This window comes from Pleurodeles waltl, chromosome 8 (assembly GCF_031143425.1).
Source record: "Pleurodeles waltl isolate 20211129_DDA chromosome 8, aPleWal1.hap1.20221129, whole genome shotgun sequence".
Classification (NCBI taxonomy): Eukaryota; Metazoa; Chordata; class Amphibia; order Caudata; family Salamandridae; genus Pleurodeles; species Pleurodeles waltl.
In genome coordinates, this window is record NC_090447.1 from 148,845,145 (window position 1) to 148,859,766 (window position 14,622).

Consider the following 14,622-nt stretch of genomic DNA (forward strand, 5'->3'; position numbering starts at 1 on the left):
AGCTCAACAATTTAAAAAACATAAAACTGAAAATTCACCTGTTATATGTAACTGACACACGTATAACTTCCACTGCTGAGTGCACTGCTTATGATCTCACTGTGTGTGTGTGTGTGGATAGATAGATAGATAGATAGATAGATAGATAGATAGATAGATAGATAGATAGATAGATAGATAGATAGATAGATAGATAGATTTCTGAAGCATCATGAATGTCCGGGAAAAAACACAACTTTTAGTTACATCCAAATCGAGATATTGAGGCGAGAGAGCAAAGGAGGCAATGATCGATAGTGAACTGGTTTCCTGAAGTGGATCGTAAACAACGGGTAAGACGTTCATGTCCTATGTGCACAGGCAAAGTTGTGTGTCCCTGCACGGGGCCCTGTCCTGCATACAGGTGCATACAACTGCTAGACTAGCTGAACAAGCAAGTCTCAGCTAACCACAGCTTCTTAATGCATGAAAGACTGTACCTTTAGCAGAATATGTTCTGTAGAAACACCGAGAAAATAACATATGGCAACACAACATTAGCTACAAAGTAAGGCTTTTTGAAGGTAAAATTGGCACTTACTGGGTTATCATGAAATGGTGTGTAGCTTACATATGGAATAGTGTCCAAAGTATCTGTATTCACAATTATAGGTGCTGGGCTGGCCTGTAAGAAAGCAAAATTACTCATTAAAATTACGATTATTATACATATTTCCCATTACAGCATTCTATCACAGAATTACGCTCTCTGCTATGACTTTTGTTTTTCTCACGAATGCCTTGTTGATTTTACAAAATCATCCCTGAGCTTTTCCTTTTCGAACACGAGACAGCAGAGATGCAGTATCAGGAAAAGAGTCAGAATGCTCAGGTGGCAACAGTCAGGAAACTACCCCCATAGGGTTTCAATTCTAGCTAGAAAACATTTCAGATTTATGTAATTCACAAAGACTCCCGTGAGTGTTTCTGGAAAACTATGGCATTCGTGGATTTCCAAGAGGACTCTGACCTGGAAAAATCTACTTAAATGACATTTTCTAGGAGGTGGAAAATCTGCATGAGTAAATGATGCTGGAATATGCATTTACACATGCCGCCGTTTAAAATTTCCCTACGAGAACTATACAATTATTTGTTAAGAAACCAACTCCTCCTTAACCTTCCCAAATATGTGGATGCTTTATTCTCTTTCCTGCCCTCTAAACGCATTTATTCATGCATTTTACAGGAGTAAATTTGCATTTATTTCCAACAGGGGAAAGGCTCTGCAACATGTTTGGTAACAGCAACAAAATATGAGTTTTTTACTGTTTGTAATTTTATAAAATATCCGTATGTACAGATGTGGAGAATATAAGCGTTTTTGTGTCCAACTATTTATTCGTCTCAAAACAACTGCTGATAAAAACATAATACTAATAAAGTTTTATTGAGCCATTGTGTAAAATGAACAAAGCTTTGGTATGTGCATAGGATCTCTGCTTTTGGGGAGGAATTAATGTGCATTTGTGCATGTGATTTTTTCAAAAAATGTTATCCACGTGGAAAATATTTTCCAGAAATCATTTCCAATGTACCGAATTTATCATAAGGTGTTGCCGTTGTTTTCTCACTCTCGAAATTACATCAGTTTTTGTCTTCAGCTTGGGTGGTTTTCTGTTGCTTCCGGGCGAGTAATGCTTTGGAACTCTTTTGTAAATACCCACAAGTTTAGTCTTTGTGTGTCTACTCAGTAGTGCAATAAGTTATTGAGAGGCTCAAAGGTCCAGACGGAAGACTTCCTGTAAAGAATGCCGTTTTATAGAACTGTGGGAACTTTTCAATGGAGGGCCTGGGCCCCAGCCCTCCTAAAGTTAAATAACTGTACTAGGAATTAGTGAGATCCCACTTGAACAATATCAAAATACAAGTTCATCAAGTAGTTTATTTGTGAAATGAAAAGCTGTAGAGTAAACACACGAATCGTCGTATAGTCTTGGATTCAGAGTTCATAGAAGTATCAGCCTTAATCAACGAAATCAAAGGCTGTAGAATTTTTTTACAAGTTCATCAAGTAGTTTATTTGTGAAATGAAGAGCTGTAGAGTAAACACACGAATCGTCGTATAGTCTTGGATTCAAAGTTCATAAAGGTATCAGCCTTAATCAACGAAACCAAAGGCTGTAGAATAATCATTTGAATCGTGATATAGTCTTAGTTTCAAAGTTCATTGAAGAGTCAGCCGACATGTGTTTCGCGCTTTGTTGCATGTACGCCAGGGCTTTTTCAAGGCTGTAAAAATATACATTCAAAAGTATGATGAAACACTGAGTAGAACGATTGTGATCAGCGGTGCTACCAAAAACCGTGAGTGGTGTATGTACATGCTGAAAACCCCAATATAATTACACTTTTAGTGCTTCCCATATGGTGAAAAAAGTGCTAGTCACTAAGAAAAGCTCATATTAGAGACTGGAGAAGGCCATACAAGAAATGGGAAAATATGCATTATAAGTGAATATATTTATAAGAATAAATTAGGTTAACACCCGTGGTTTGGACTGCAGGTGAGTTCTTTTAAAAGAAGAAATGAATTAAGAGTATAGGTACTAAGTCTTGCAAAGAAAGATACATGCTGGCACACTCATAATTTATCAGTAAAGAGGTAAGTGTTATATCTCAATATAGCAAGAAGTGATATAGGTAAAAAGAAAGAAGTAGAACTAGTTCCAAAGGAAATATTTTGCATACCAATTCTTATGTGGTGGAAAAATCCTCTGTTACAAATATCACATGTATTGAAGGTAATCTGGGTACAAAGTTGTATATAACATTTTAGAAAAAATATATTGCCCCACATAGCATTTAAATATACATACAGTTTTACAAATACGAGGAACAAGAAAATCCACATAATGTAAAGCCCAAGGCTAATCAATACAGTTGAGGTTAGTACGGCGTCAATAAGCTATTCGTTTTTATGGAAGTATTTGAAAACAAAAGAGAACTGCAATGGCAATAACAGGTGGGGGAGAGAAAGAAAGGACAGCGAAAAGCTCGGAGCACTCTGCTCCTTATGGTATGAGTTAGTATAGCACAACGAATACCCATTATAAATTACTGGCTAACTTGATTAACGGATACACTTGCAGAAAATGCTCCATTAAAACGGACATTAAATCATTTAAAAAAAAAAAAAGTACAGATTCGGCACAATTCTCTTACCGAACCATGAACTCGGAAATTCCTGACAGCGCGTCCCGCGGTAAATCGCTAGGGCGCGAAGGCAAGTTCCTGGTTAAGTAACTAATGTCCTTCCTCTGGAAAACGTTATGGAAACAGAGGAAGGACTAAAAAATCGTAAATATCGTCAGGAAAAGTGCCACCATATTTAAAGGCAGGAATTGGCTTACAGCTCAAGCTTTGAAGAGAGAAACAAATAAAAAGGAGGTTTGGACAAATGAAAAAAGCGCGAAAATAGGAGAAGAAGGAAAAAAGGGAAAAAAAGGAAAAGAAAAGAAAAAAAGGAAAACGAGAAGGAAAAATAGAGGAAAGGAGAGAAAAATATTCTCCAACCAGATTTCTCCTATGGCACGGTCTAACATGAAGATAGAATGATCGAGAGAAACCCGAGCCAAACTTATAGTGGATAATGAGTCAAACGAATATACAGGGGACCATCAAGACAAAGATAACATTAATAGTAACCTACCAATAAACAGTTACAGGTAAAGCATAAACATCTAATGTATGGACACCTACAAGGATCTAATAATCATTCGAATAAAGAAAAAAATGAAGGCTGCTGAAATAAAAAATACAGAATACAAAACAAAGTAGTGTATCCATATAGACATAACAGGTCACGCAGTTGCTTAATCGGCCCTACAGATTATAAGAGCCAATAGTGCCATTCATGATCCTGGTTTAGTCCTTGATATACTGTGTTGTGTTGGATAATTATTTGACTTTCTTCCTGACGTAGACGTAGGTGCAAATTGCCCCCCCTGGGGGTCATTGTCATTCGTTTGAGGCCACAAAAGATAAGTTGTCGTTCATGAGAGTGAAATGTTTTGTAATGTTCCACAAGAGGTGCCTTGGACTCCAGTTTAAGAATGTTGCGATAATGTTCTTGAATACGAATTTTTAAGGGTCGAATAGTGCTTCCTATGTAAACTTTTTGACAAGGACACCATATTGCATATATCACATTGGTACTCTCACAGTTGATAAAGTCTTTAATCCCAAATTCTTTGTTATTCAAAGTAATAGTCGTGGATTTGTTGAGCCCAAGTTTGCACACGGAGCATTTAGTACAGGTGAAAAAACCCTTGGGTTGTGGAATAAATGATCTAGAAGGTTTTGGCTGGAAAAAGGATGGGCAAAGTTTATCCCTGAGGTTCGGGGCTCTACGGAATCCTATTTGTGGGTAAGAAGTAATGTTTTCCTGAATGTAAGGGTTACTTTGAAGTATGTACCAATGTTTTTGCAAGTATCTTCGAATAGAACGATGACCATTATGGAATTGAGTAATCAGGCGAATTGTTGGATCCTCTTTGTGCCGATGTGAGTTGTTAATCATTTTGTTCCGATCCAATATGCCTACCTTTTCTTTGGAATAGTTGAGAGACATTTGATTGTATCCCCTGGCCTTCAGTCTCTCAGTGATCTGCGAGGAAAAATGGTTGTAGTCACTAGGATTAGTGCAGTTTATTTTGGTGCGTCTGTACTCTCCTTGTGGAATATTTTTAATTATGCCTGGTGGATGACAACTAGTCGCATGTAGTATTGAGTTGGCCGCTGTCTGTTTCCTAAAAAGTTTGGTCTGTAGTTTATCATTTTCAATGTAAATAAGAAGATCTAAATATTCCACTTGCACATCCAAAATATGAAATGTAATGTCTATGTCCCATCTATTAGGTACCAGGGACTGTAAAAATTCGGTCAAAAGAGCCTTTTGTCCTTGCCAAATCAAGAGTATATCGTCAATATATCTCCCCCAGAAAATAATGTTCTGGGAAAACTGTTCATTCCTGTCACTTCACAACCATTCTCTTTCTACTAATCCCATCACAATGCATGCATACGGCGGTGCAAATTTGGCCCCCATTGCAGTCCCTTGTCGTTGCAGGTAGAAGTTACCATCAAAGAGGAAATAGTTGTTTTCCAAACAGAACTGTAGCATGTCCAAAATCATGAGGTTGTGTGTGGCAAATGCCACTGATTTTGTCAACAAAATTTTCTTGACTGCTTCTAGACCATCCTGGTGTTTGATGGAGGTGTAAAGACTTACTATATCAATAGTGACGAGAAGGTAATCAGGTTGCCAATCAATGTGTTGAAGTTTTTGAATAATGTCTTTGGTGTCTCGTACAAAAGAAGGCAAATTTATCATGAAGGGTTGAAGAACATGGTCAATGAGGGTCCCTAATTTGGAACATATTGAGTTTACTCCAGATATGATTGGCCTACCTTTGGGTGGAAAGTCTTGTTTGTGAATTTTCGGTAGTAGGTACAGAGTAGGGATGGTAGGATGGGATAAGAATAACGCAGATTTCTCTTTGTGAGATATCACTTGTCGTGAGAACCAGTGATCGAGGAGGACAGATAATTTGTGTTGTATTTGCACTGTAGGATTAGAGGTGAGGCGTTTATAGCAGTTTGGGTTGTGTAGTTGTCGATAGGCCTCCTGAAGGTAATCACAAGTGTTAAGAATAACAATATTACCTCCCTTATCAGCTTCCTTGATGATGATGTTGGGGTTGCTGCGTAGTTTAGCTAAAGCTGATAATTGTTGTTGATTGAGATTAGATGAAAGATATTTGCGCTTACGACAATATCTTTTGTATTCTTTATCAAGGTCTCTTAGAACTGCAGTAGACAAAAGATCTATGCAATTACCCGCTGGAAGAACAGGAGTAAAAGTAGATTTAGGCCGAAGATTTGAGGGATGATATTGATTGATGTTTAATTCTAAGTCTTGGGCTAGTGGAGAGAGTGAGAGATCTGAATCAGAAGTGTTAGACAAGTTATACAAAAATTGTATGTCTGTGAGGTCCTGAACCGAAAGATCACTAGAATTGGAAAGAGATGGTAAGGATGATGGAGTTGGTGATATAGAAGAGGAAGAAGGAAGGGTAGAAAAAAATGATTTGGGTTTGAGTTGACGAATGAATTTGAAGAAATCAATTTTAGTTTGTGTAATGTTCCAGAAATTAGTGGGGCAATAGGATAAACCATGGTTCAAAGTCTGGAGTTCAAGTGAGGAGAGCGTGTAATCGGAGAGATTAACAACTAGATGGTCATCATGTTTTATGGTCGGAGGCTCTTGCTGCGGGCCCTGGTTTGTATACCTGACGTGCTTGGTGTAGTAGTTGAAGTACCTGGTGGTTTTACTCGAGTATCTTGTAGGGCTCCAAGGCGATATCGCCTTGTTTCCTCTAAAAAAGTAGTGCAATAAACCATGCTCTGTAGTTCCATTACATCTTACCTTTTTCACTCTCTAAATCGGGCGTCCTTATGAGGAAAAGTCAATCACATGGATTTGGTTTTGTGAACACCTGCAAATCCTAATTCTGTGCATTAGAATTTTATATAAAACAAGTTAATGTCCATCGTTTATTTGGATGTAGGAGTTTCAAGACCCAGCTATGGAGCTCAATTGATAAGTATATGAGCCCTTTTTCTACTCCTAAATGAACCCTGTATTTCAGAGGAAGCCACGCACATTTATGTGGCCCCTTCTGATATACTCAATTCCCATACAAGTGAAGCTGTTCCGGCACCACGCAAATCAGACACAATCCATCCGCCTATGGTACATTGTTTTCACAGCATACGAACAAAAAGGCTTTAGGGGGACTGCATAACAGGGTGTCACCAAACGTACCGTTTCTTGGGGGTGGCAAGGATTTCAGGGACTTTCCTTAGACTCCCAGATGCAGGTAAAGTAACAGAATCGTAGCCCCTATTACGGTCCTATTTTTCCTCCTAAGGCAGACCGCGGGGTGGCCCTGTCAGTGGTGATGCAGGTGCACACTGGCCCATGAGCAGGGCACTCTTTGGGTTCTTCCACCCTGATGTCACCTTAATTGGCTACTGAACTGTGTGTGGGTGGGGTACACTGAAACACTCAGTGGTTGAGTGATGCACTGATGTGTCTTTCCTTACTGTGTGCTCTGCATTGCATGGGCACAGGTGCAAAGCACAGTCTCGTGTTTTTACTTTATCAGCACTGCAAGTACTACGCATCAGGGGTTAGACTAACCCATTTTAGTGCTGGTGTCGGCAACACCGCACTAAAATGTGTTAATCATGAATAGTTACAGCTCCTCCTACTCAAATTGTGAAATGGGTCATTTCTTGCTTTTCACCACGTGTTTCTACTCAGCCTGCCAGGCTCAGAGTTAGAGTTGTGTTGCCATCCTTACTTTATTTCAGTTTTGCTGTGGCGCCAAGCGCAGCTTTCTTTTTTTAATAAAAAATCATTGCAGTCTCAGTTCAGGCATCTCTCAGGGTATGCGGGAGGATCAGCATTAGAAGAAAGAAACTGACAAAAGTCAGTGCGCCAGGACCAGCATAACGTGAATCTCGCCCCTTCTTTTGATTTATATGGGCACACCGCAGTGTTTAGTCAAACAGAAGCACTTCTTCCTGCTCTGTGCCAGTGCCCACAGCGACAAGGTGCTGTTTAGGTGTGATGAACCCAGTGTGTCGGAGGTGTTACAGTATGGGTGAAGAGCAGAATGTTTTCGATGTGGCCCTGCTAGCCGGATCAGGGCAAAATCTTTCATTACGCATGCTTTTCTGTCTTCTAGATCCCCAAGTCCACCACATATTTTACTTATTTTCTGCCTGGCTTTATAAATGATGTCGTTTGCACCTGAGTATGCCAACATAAACAACTTTCAATTTAACCTGCCCTCGCCTGTGGGCACATGTGCAGCGGGGCCAAGGCAATACTCCAAGTGCACGATAATGAGCTGCTGATAGAGGCTGATGTGACTCTCAACACCACCCTGCCCATAACCCGAGGGCCCTAGGGCATCACCAGAGCTCTGCTGCAGTGAGTGTGCAGCAACCAGGCAAGAGAACTCAAACCTCAGTCAACATTGCACCAAACCACTGTCTGTGTGATAATGGGTAGCTACCTATAGCAGCACTGCCACTATGAGCTCACTGGTCTCTTTGCAGAAATGGGCTGAAGATCTTCTCTCTGGCTCCACTTGGCACTGAAGGGAGGAATACTTACTTCTGCTCGTGACACAGGTGAGTTCAGCAGCAGAGTAGTAACTTACGATGAGTGCAATGAAGATGATTGGCTCCACTTAATCCACAAAGTATTGAGAGCTCTGCTGCTACACTTGAAGGAATTGCAAGTATAGGAAAGTGCCTGTTAGGAATTGGGTTACTGGCCAACTGGTGTGTGAGCCCTGGTCAAGCAGCAACCACAAACCTAGTTAGGGTAAGGCACAAGCAAACCCCAAATTAACCTGTGTGCAACCCCCTGGTAGGTTGGCACAGAGCAGTCAGGCTTAACAAATGGGGAATATCTAAATTATTCATACAAACCTTTCAAACAGTAAAACAGTGGAAACACCACACAAAAGATCCCACACCAGGTTGGTAAACTACAAAATCCAATTAGTATAACCAGAGTTATGAAACATAACGTCTAGAAACAGAAAACGCCAACTGTAGCAATCTGATCGCACTGGACCAGGTCATAGTTAAAAGTTCAGGCCGAGCGTGATAAAGCTAGAGTTGAATACGGTCCCAGATGAGTCCCACTGAAGTTTTACCTTATCAAGGTTTTTGCCAAGAGTCATGTTGCATTGGAGAGGGTCACTGGAATGAAGGACAGTGCCACTGGCAGTGGTCAGAGTGACGCAAAGAGCAGGCTGAATATCACAGATGGGCGGACTGGAGCTCTGCATTGGCAGTCCCCTGCAGGCTGATGATGCTGCTGTGCATAGAGACGGGCTGGTGGTGATTCACACTGGTTTTTGGAGTGAGAGACACTGATCCGATGCAAAGTGACCCATTCACATTGCAGAGCCCAAATGCTTGATTTGAAAGCCCCACGGAGCTACGCCAAGGGCCCAGGACCTGAGAGGCACCACTTGGGAGTACAGAACCCATTGAAGTAGGGTCCAGGAACTGTTGGGGAGCCTTTTATGTCCCTGAGGCTCAGATCAGGAGGCCAGCAGACTAGCCCTTTGAGTAATTCTGGGGTCGTGGGTCCAGGTTGAAATTGTAGGTCCAGTTCTTCTTCTGCAGGCAAGAGGGCAGCAATCAGCCCAGCAGGGCAGCAGTTTCTTTAGAGCAGCAGTCCAGCATAGTGGCAGTCCTTGTAGCAACACAGCAGTCCTTCTTCCTGGCAGATTGTCCGCCGGTCCACAAATGTACTGAAGGGTTGGTGTCTGAGATCATTCTTTTCTACTCTAGTGTCTGGTTCTGGAAGGTGGGAAAAGCTTATAGACAATGGCTTTGAAGTGCATTGAATTTCCTTCCTCCCCTACCTCGGGCCCAAGCTGGTGGAAGTGAAAATGCAGGGTTGTTAGACCCTTTGTGTGAAGGCAGAGCACAGGTTATTCAGGTGTAAGTCAGGCTGTGTTCAGCTCTGCCCCCCATACTTCCAGCAGATGTCCAACTCAGAATCACTTAATTCCTCTATTGTGTGACTATCTGGGACAAATTTGCAAAGTCTAACTTACAGTTACACTGAGTCATGTGAACCTAGGTAAAGCTACAGGCAGAAAAGGCTAGGTGGCAGGAAAAAGTCAATTTTCTAAAAGTGGCATTTTTAAAATTGTTCTAAAAAACTGGCTTTTCACCCCAATTTCAAAGACACCAAACATGAACTGATTATCTCTTCCCATTTGAAAATTATACTTATAGAATGTACATTAACTCCAATGTTATCCTATGGGAGGAATATGCCCTGCTGTAGAGAAAAACACATTTAAGAGTTTTTCATTACTAGGACATGTAAAGCTTAAAAGTACATATGCTACCTTTCAAATACAAAGCATTCTGCCGTCTGGGCTGTCCAGGGCCTAGCCTAGAGGTGACTTATATGTATAAAATGGGAAGGTTTGGGCCCAGAAAGAGGTTCATATTGCTAGATTTAAATGGCAGCTGAAACTGGCCCTTCAAGCTCTGCAAAGGTAGGCCTGAGACAAGTTTAAAGGACTACTTAAGTGGGTGGTATAATACGTTCTGCAGACCCACTAGTAGCATTTCATTTAGAGGGTTTGGACACATGTAGTGCCACTTTACTAGGGGCATATAAGTAAATTAAATATGCCAACTAGGTATAAGCCATTTCTACCATGATTGATGGAGAGAGCACAAGCACTTTAAAACTTGTTGGCACTAGTAAAGTACGCATAGTCCGAAGGCCAACAAAAATGAATTCACCAAAATAGGAGGAGTGAAGGCAAAAACTTTCAGGATGACCATGCAGGAATGGCCAGGTCCCATAGTGCCTGTCGGTGAAGTAGTTTCCAGTACATTCTGATTCAATCCTTGGCCTCTCTGCAGAGTGAACAGCCCAGTTGATAAACATGTGTCAATTGTAATTACAATTTTATGTGAGGGATTGTGGAGAAAGTACACAGTTGTGAAAATACTCAAAGAATGAACACTTAAAAATAAAATAATGTATTTACAAGTAAGGAGAGTGTGTGTGTGTGCGTGTGTGTGTGTGTGTAAGGGAGAGAGACCGACAGCATGGTGAAGGTCTGACACAAAGTACAAACGGAAAGACAGTGAAAAGTGTGGTGAAGAAGGTGATGTGTGACATAATGTAGATGAAGGATTTGAGAAAAATATGTGAAGAAAAAGGATGCATGTGTCTAACAGAGAAACTGTTGAGGAAAGAGGAATGGAGTTGAGACTAGGCGTGATTGAGGCACTCTAAATACCACCACTGCCTCTTCCTTTGACCTAGAGTCGTTCCATTCTAAGTCTAATATTTTCAGAATTAAAACATGTTTAATTGTATTTAATAACAAAATAATTTTTGTTACTCATTGATCTGATGCTAGTAATAGGCATTGGCAAGGCAACACCAAAAGCTCTGTCATGTTTATGTTCATTGTTGTTTGAAAAGTCTTTATATTTTCAGAGAAAGACACTCAAACACTGGTCTTTGCTGTGATTTGGTTACACGAAAGTGCAATTGGACAATGTCATTAATAGACAGACTGAAACAATAGAAATGTCACACAGAAGTGATCTGAAAACTTGGCATTTTGAAATCAGTTTTTTATCACACCTTTTTGATACATTAAAGAGAAACTACTATGCATACGCCTTTTTTGTCTTTTTATATTTGCTTAACAGCAGCAAGGACAATCTATGCTGGGAAAACATTTTGACACTCATCATCACAAATGAAAAGATATTTCGGAAACCCTTGAACTCATCACAACCCGGATAAAGAATGATTGGTGGCGGCTTCAATTCTTGGCTATATTCACAAGAATGACAAGTAAATACATTCGAGAATTTCGATGAATGACTTGTGTAATGTGTTAAATAAAAAATGATGTTAGACATCAGAAATGAGACAAGAATCACTATGCGTACAGGGCCCATGTTTGTAATGCAACAAAAAGCATTATTATTAGGAAGATTGTTGTGGGAATCAGAATAGAAAATACTCATTTGTTGACTATTGAGTTGGAAGATGATTGTGTCAACAAATTCCTGTGTCTCTGAGTTGACAGATTGTTTGATGTGTCATTGCACATATATGTGCCTAAACCATCTTTGAAATACTGATTTACATCTAGGATTTGGGTAGATTCTCCTGTGTATGGGGATTCAAAAATATATTTAAACAGTTCATGGAAATTGACACACATAACAGATTCCTACTTATACCTCTACTGCTGCAGTTTGCAGCAGGGACAGTCTAAGTACTAAGGACATGTGCTTTAGATTGAAGGATATCCTCAAAGTCGACGAGTCATCAGGATATGACAGGCACACCTCCCTTTGTGTCACTGTCTAGAGTGAATTCACAAACAGCCTAACTGTCAGTCTGATCCTGACATGGATTCCACAGGCAGGCAGAGCCACAGAATGGCGGAGGAAGAAAATGCCCACTTTGTAAAAGTGGCATTTTCAAACAGACAATCTTAAAACCAACTCTACCAAAAGATATATTTTTAAATTGTGAGTTCAGAGACCCCTACTCCAAATCGCTATCTGCTCCCAATAGGAAACTGCACTTAAAATACATTTAAAGGCAGCCCCCATGTTAACCTCTGGGAGAGTTAAGCCTTGCAATAGTGAAAACTGAATTTGGCAGTATTGCACTATCAGGACATGTAAAACACACAAGTGCATGCCCTACCTTTTAAAATACACTGCACCCTGTCCATGGGGCTACCTATGGCCTACCTTAAGGGAGACGTACGTGTAATAAAAGGGAAGGTTTGGGCCTGGCAAGTGGGTACACTTACCAGGTCGAATTGGCAGTGCCAGACTGCATAGACAGACATGGCAGTGGAATGTCTGAGACATGTTTACAGGTCTACTCATGTGGGTGGCCCAATCAGTGCTGCCGGGCCACTAGTAGCATTTGATCTACAGGCCCTGGGCACCTCTAATGCACTTTACTAGGGATATACTAGTAAATCAAATATGCTAATCAGGGATAACCAATCACCAATACAATTTAGACAGAGAGGACTTGCACTTTAGCACTGGTTAGCAGTGGTAAAGAGCCCAGATTATCAAAACTAGCAAAAACGAATTACAGCACAGATTCCGAAAACGGTGGGTCAGAAGTAAAAAGTACAGGGAAGAAACGCCAAGAGTTGACAGGTCTAACAGGGAGGGCAACCACAATTTCTACTTTTTAAGACCTTTGTGACACTGAGACATGCAAAAGATGTTGTGCATTGGTTCTAGGTCTTTACAAGTCTGTATTGTACACAATGCAATCAAAGTATATTGAATCGAAAAAAACGACTGTAGACAATTATTTGCAGGAGTTTTCCAGCTCTACTAGTTCTCTACACCTGTGTTGCGTTTTATCTCTTATAGAAAAAGTTGAGTGAAATCCTTCTCCAAAACTGCTTCCATTATTTCATGTTGAAAATTGCCATTATTTTTCTCTTCAACATGGTATAAAATAGTCGTGTGTAGAGAATTTTAACTCCACTGTATCCAAACAGAGCCATTTGAAGGTCTCATTACAACTGCTGATAAATACCTAATGCAATTAAAGTTTAATTGTACCATTTGTGCAAAATGAGGAACTCAATAGCAGCCGCATCGGATTCCTTGCTTCTCTGGAGAAATAAAAGTGTTATATCGCTAGAACAATGTATTCACTCTAAGTAAGTGAAATGCGCCGTATATAGGTGCATTATATATATATATTTCTACATCTTGCAGAGTGTAATTAGCCTGTTTTGTGCCTATGGAGGTTATTTTAAGTAAAGACAATAAACCGAAATCATGCATGTATGTGTTTGCTAGCACACATTAAAATATTATTTGAACCTTTTATCTAAATAGTCTGTGACTGGCAATGTAGTTCAAAAGAACCACTATTTGCGATATTTGGAACATGTTCGCTCACCTGAATCTTTTATGTTTAGGTTTTCAAAACACTAAGTGGCGTAACAAAGGACCCCCGCAGCCCCCGAGGAGCGGGCGCGGGGAGGCTGAGCTCCAGGGAGATCCCTCGGTACAGTACCCTGGCCTGCAAGCTCCTGAAGGAGCTGGGGAGGCGGCCACTGCATGTACTTTGCAGGGCCCCCCTCAAGTTTCCTTACGCCAATGTAAACACTCATAGAGCATTTCATACACATTACATTTTTGACTCTTCCTTCAGAAGCAGAATCCCTGTAATTGGCGGAGAACCTGTATTTCTTTGACATGTGCTGGGTTGAGTCATGTCTTATAGGAGGGTTGAAGAGGTCTCGAGATCTGAGATGGTCACGTTCAAGGTACGCGGCTGATGGACGCTAACAGAAGAGTTCAGTGGCAATGGACCAGTAGGTGTGATCTTGGCCAAATAAAGAAATAGGTAAATAATATTCCCCGCTTGCACAGTGGGTGGTGGAGAAAAAAATCTTTAACATGAATATTTTTCATAGAAGGTATTAATACAAAAAGTATTTATTTTGAAAAATCTTGCTCGCCCACCTTGTACACTATGAAACGCGGATAGCCTGCACACTCTCGGATAGGTACCATAAGCTGTAGTTATGCTCCTTAAGTCCAAAACTCAGAGGCGAGTTACACATAATTGTAAAATATTTATAATTAGTAGTATAGCTCGGTAGTGCCCTACTCGCTGTTAAAAAGGGGGAGCTGGTGCAGTGGGTAGATTAGTGGCTTCCATTTTTGGAATAAGTCTGGGGAGGAGATGGGATGAAGTGTTAGAGTGCAGCTGGGTGAGAAGGGAGTGTAGTGAGGATGTAGGAGGCAGGAAGAATGATACAATTCCCGAACTTGATAGAGATGGAGTTGTAACAGAAGAGCATAGCGGAAACAGTGGGATAGTGACACTGCATGCAAATCATTGGGCGTAAAATAAAATTGAGGTGATAAGGTTTTATAAAAGTGAGGACTTTCTATTGGTGTGGGCACCAGGAATTACGGGCTACATGTACC

At 40.6% G+C, this 14,622-nt stretch overlaps 1 protein-coding gene across 2 annotated transcripts in view; it reads right to left on the bottom strand.

Moving 5' to 3' along the window:
• LOC138249824 (disks large homolog 2) overlaps positions 1-14,622 on the bottom strand; it is a 3,298,389-nt gene that overhangs the window by 2,025,555 nt on the left and 1,258,212 nt on the right. For both annotated transcript variants that reach the window (XM_069203947.1, XM_069203948.1), the window contains exon 3: positions 581-664. In XM_069203947.1, the coding sequence (XP_069060048.1) occupies positions 581-664 (84 nt within the window). The remainder of the gene's footprint in view (positions 1-580; positions 665-14,622) is intronic.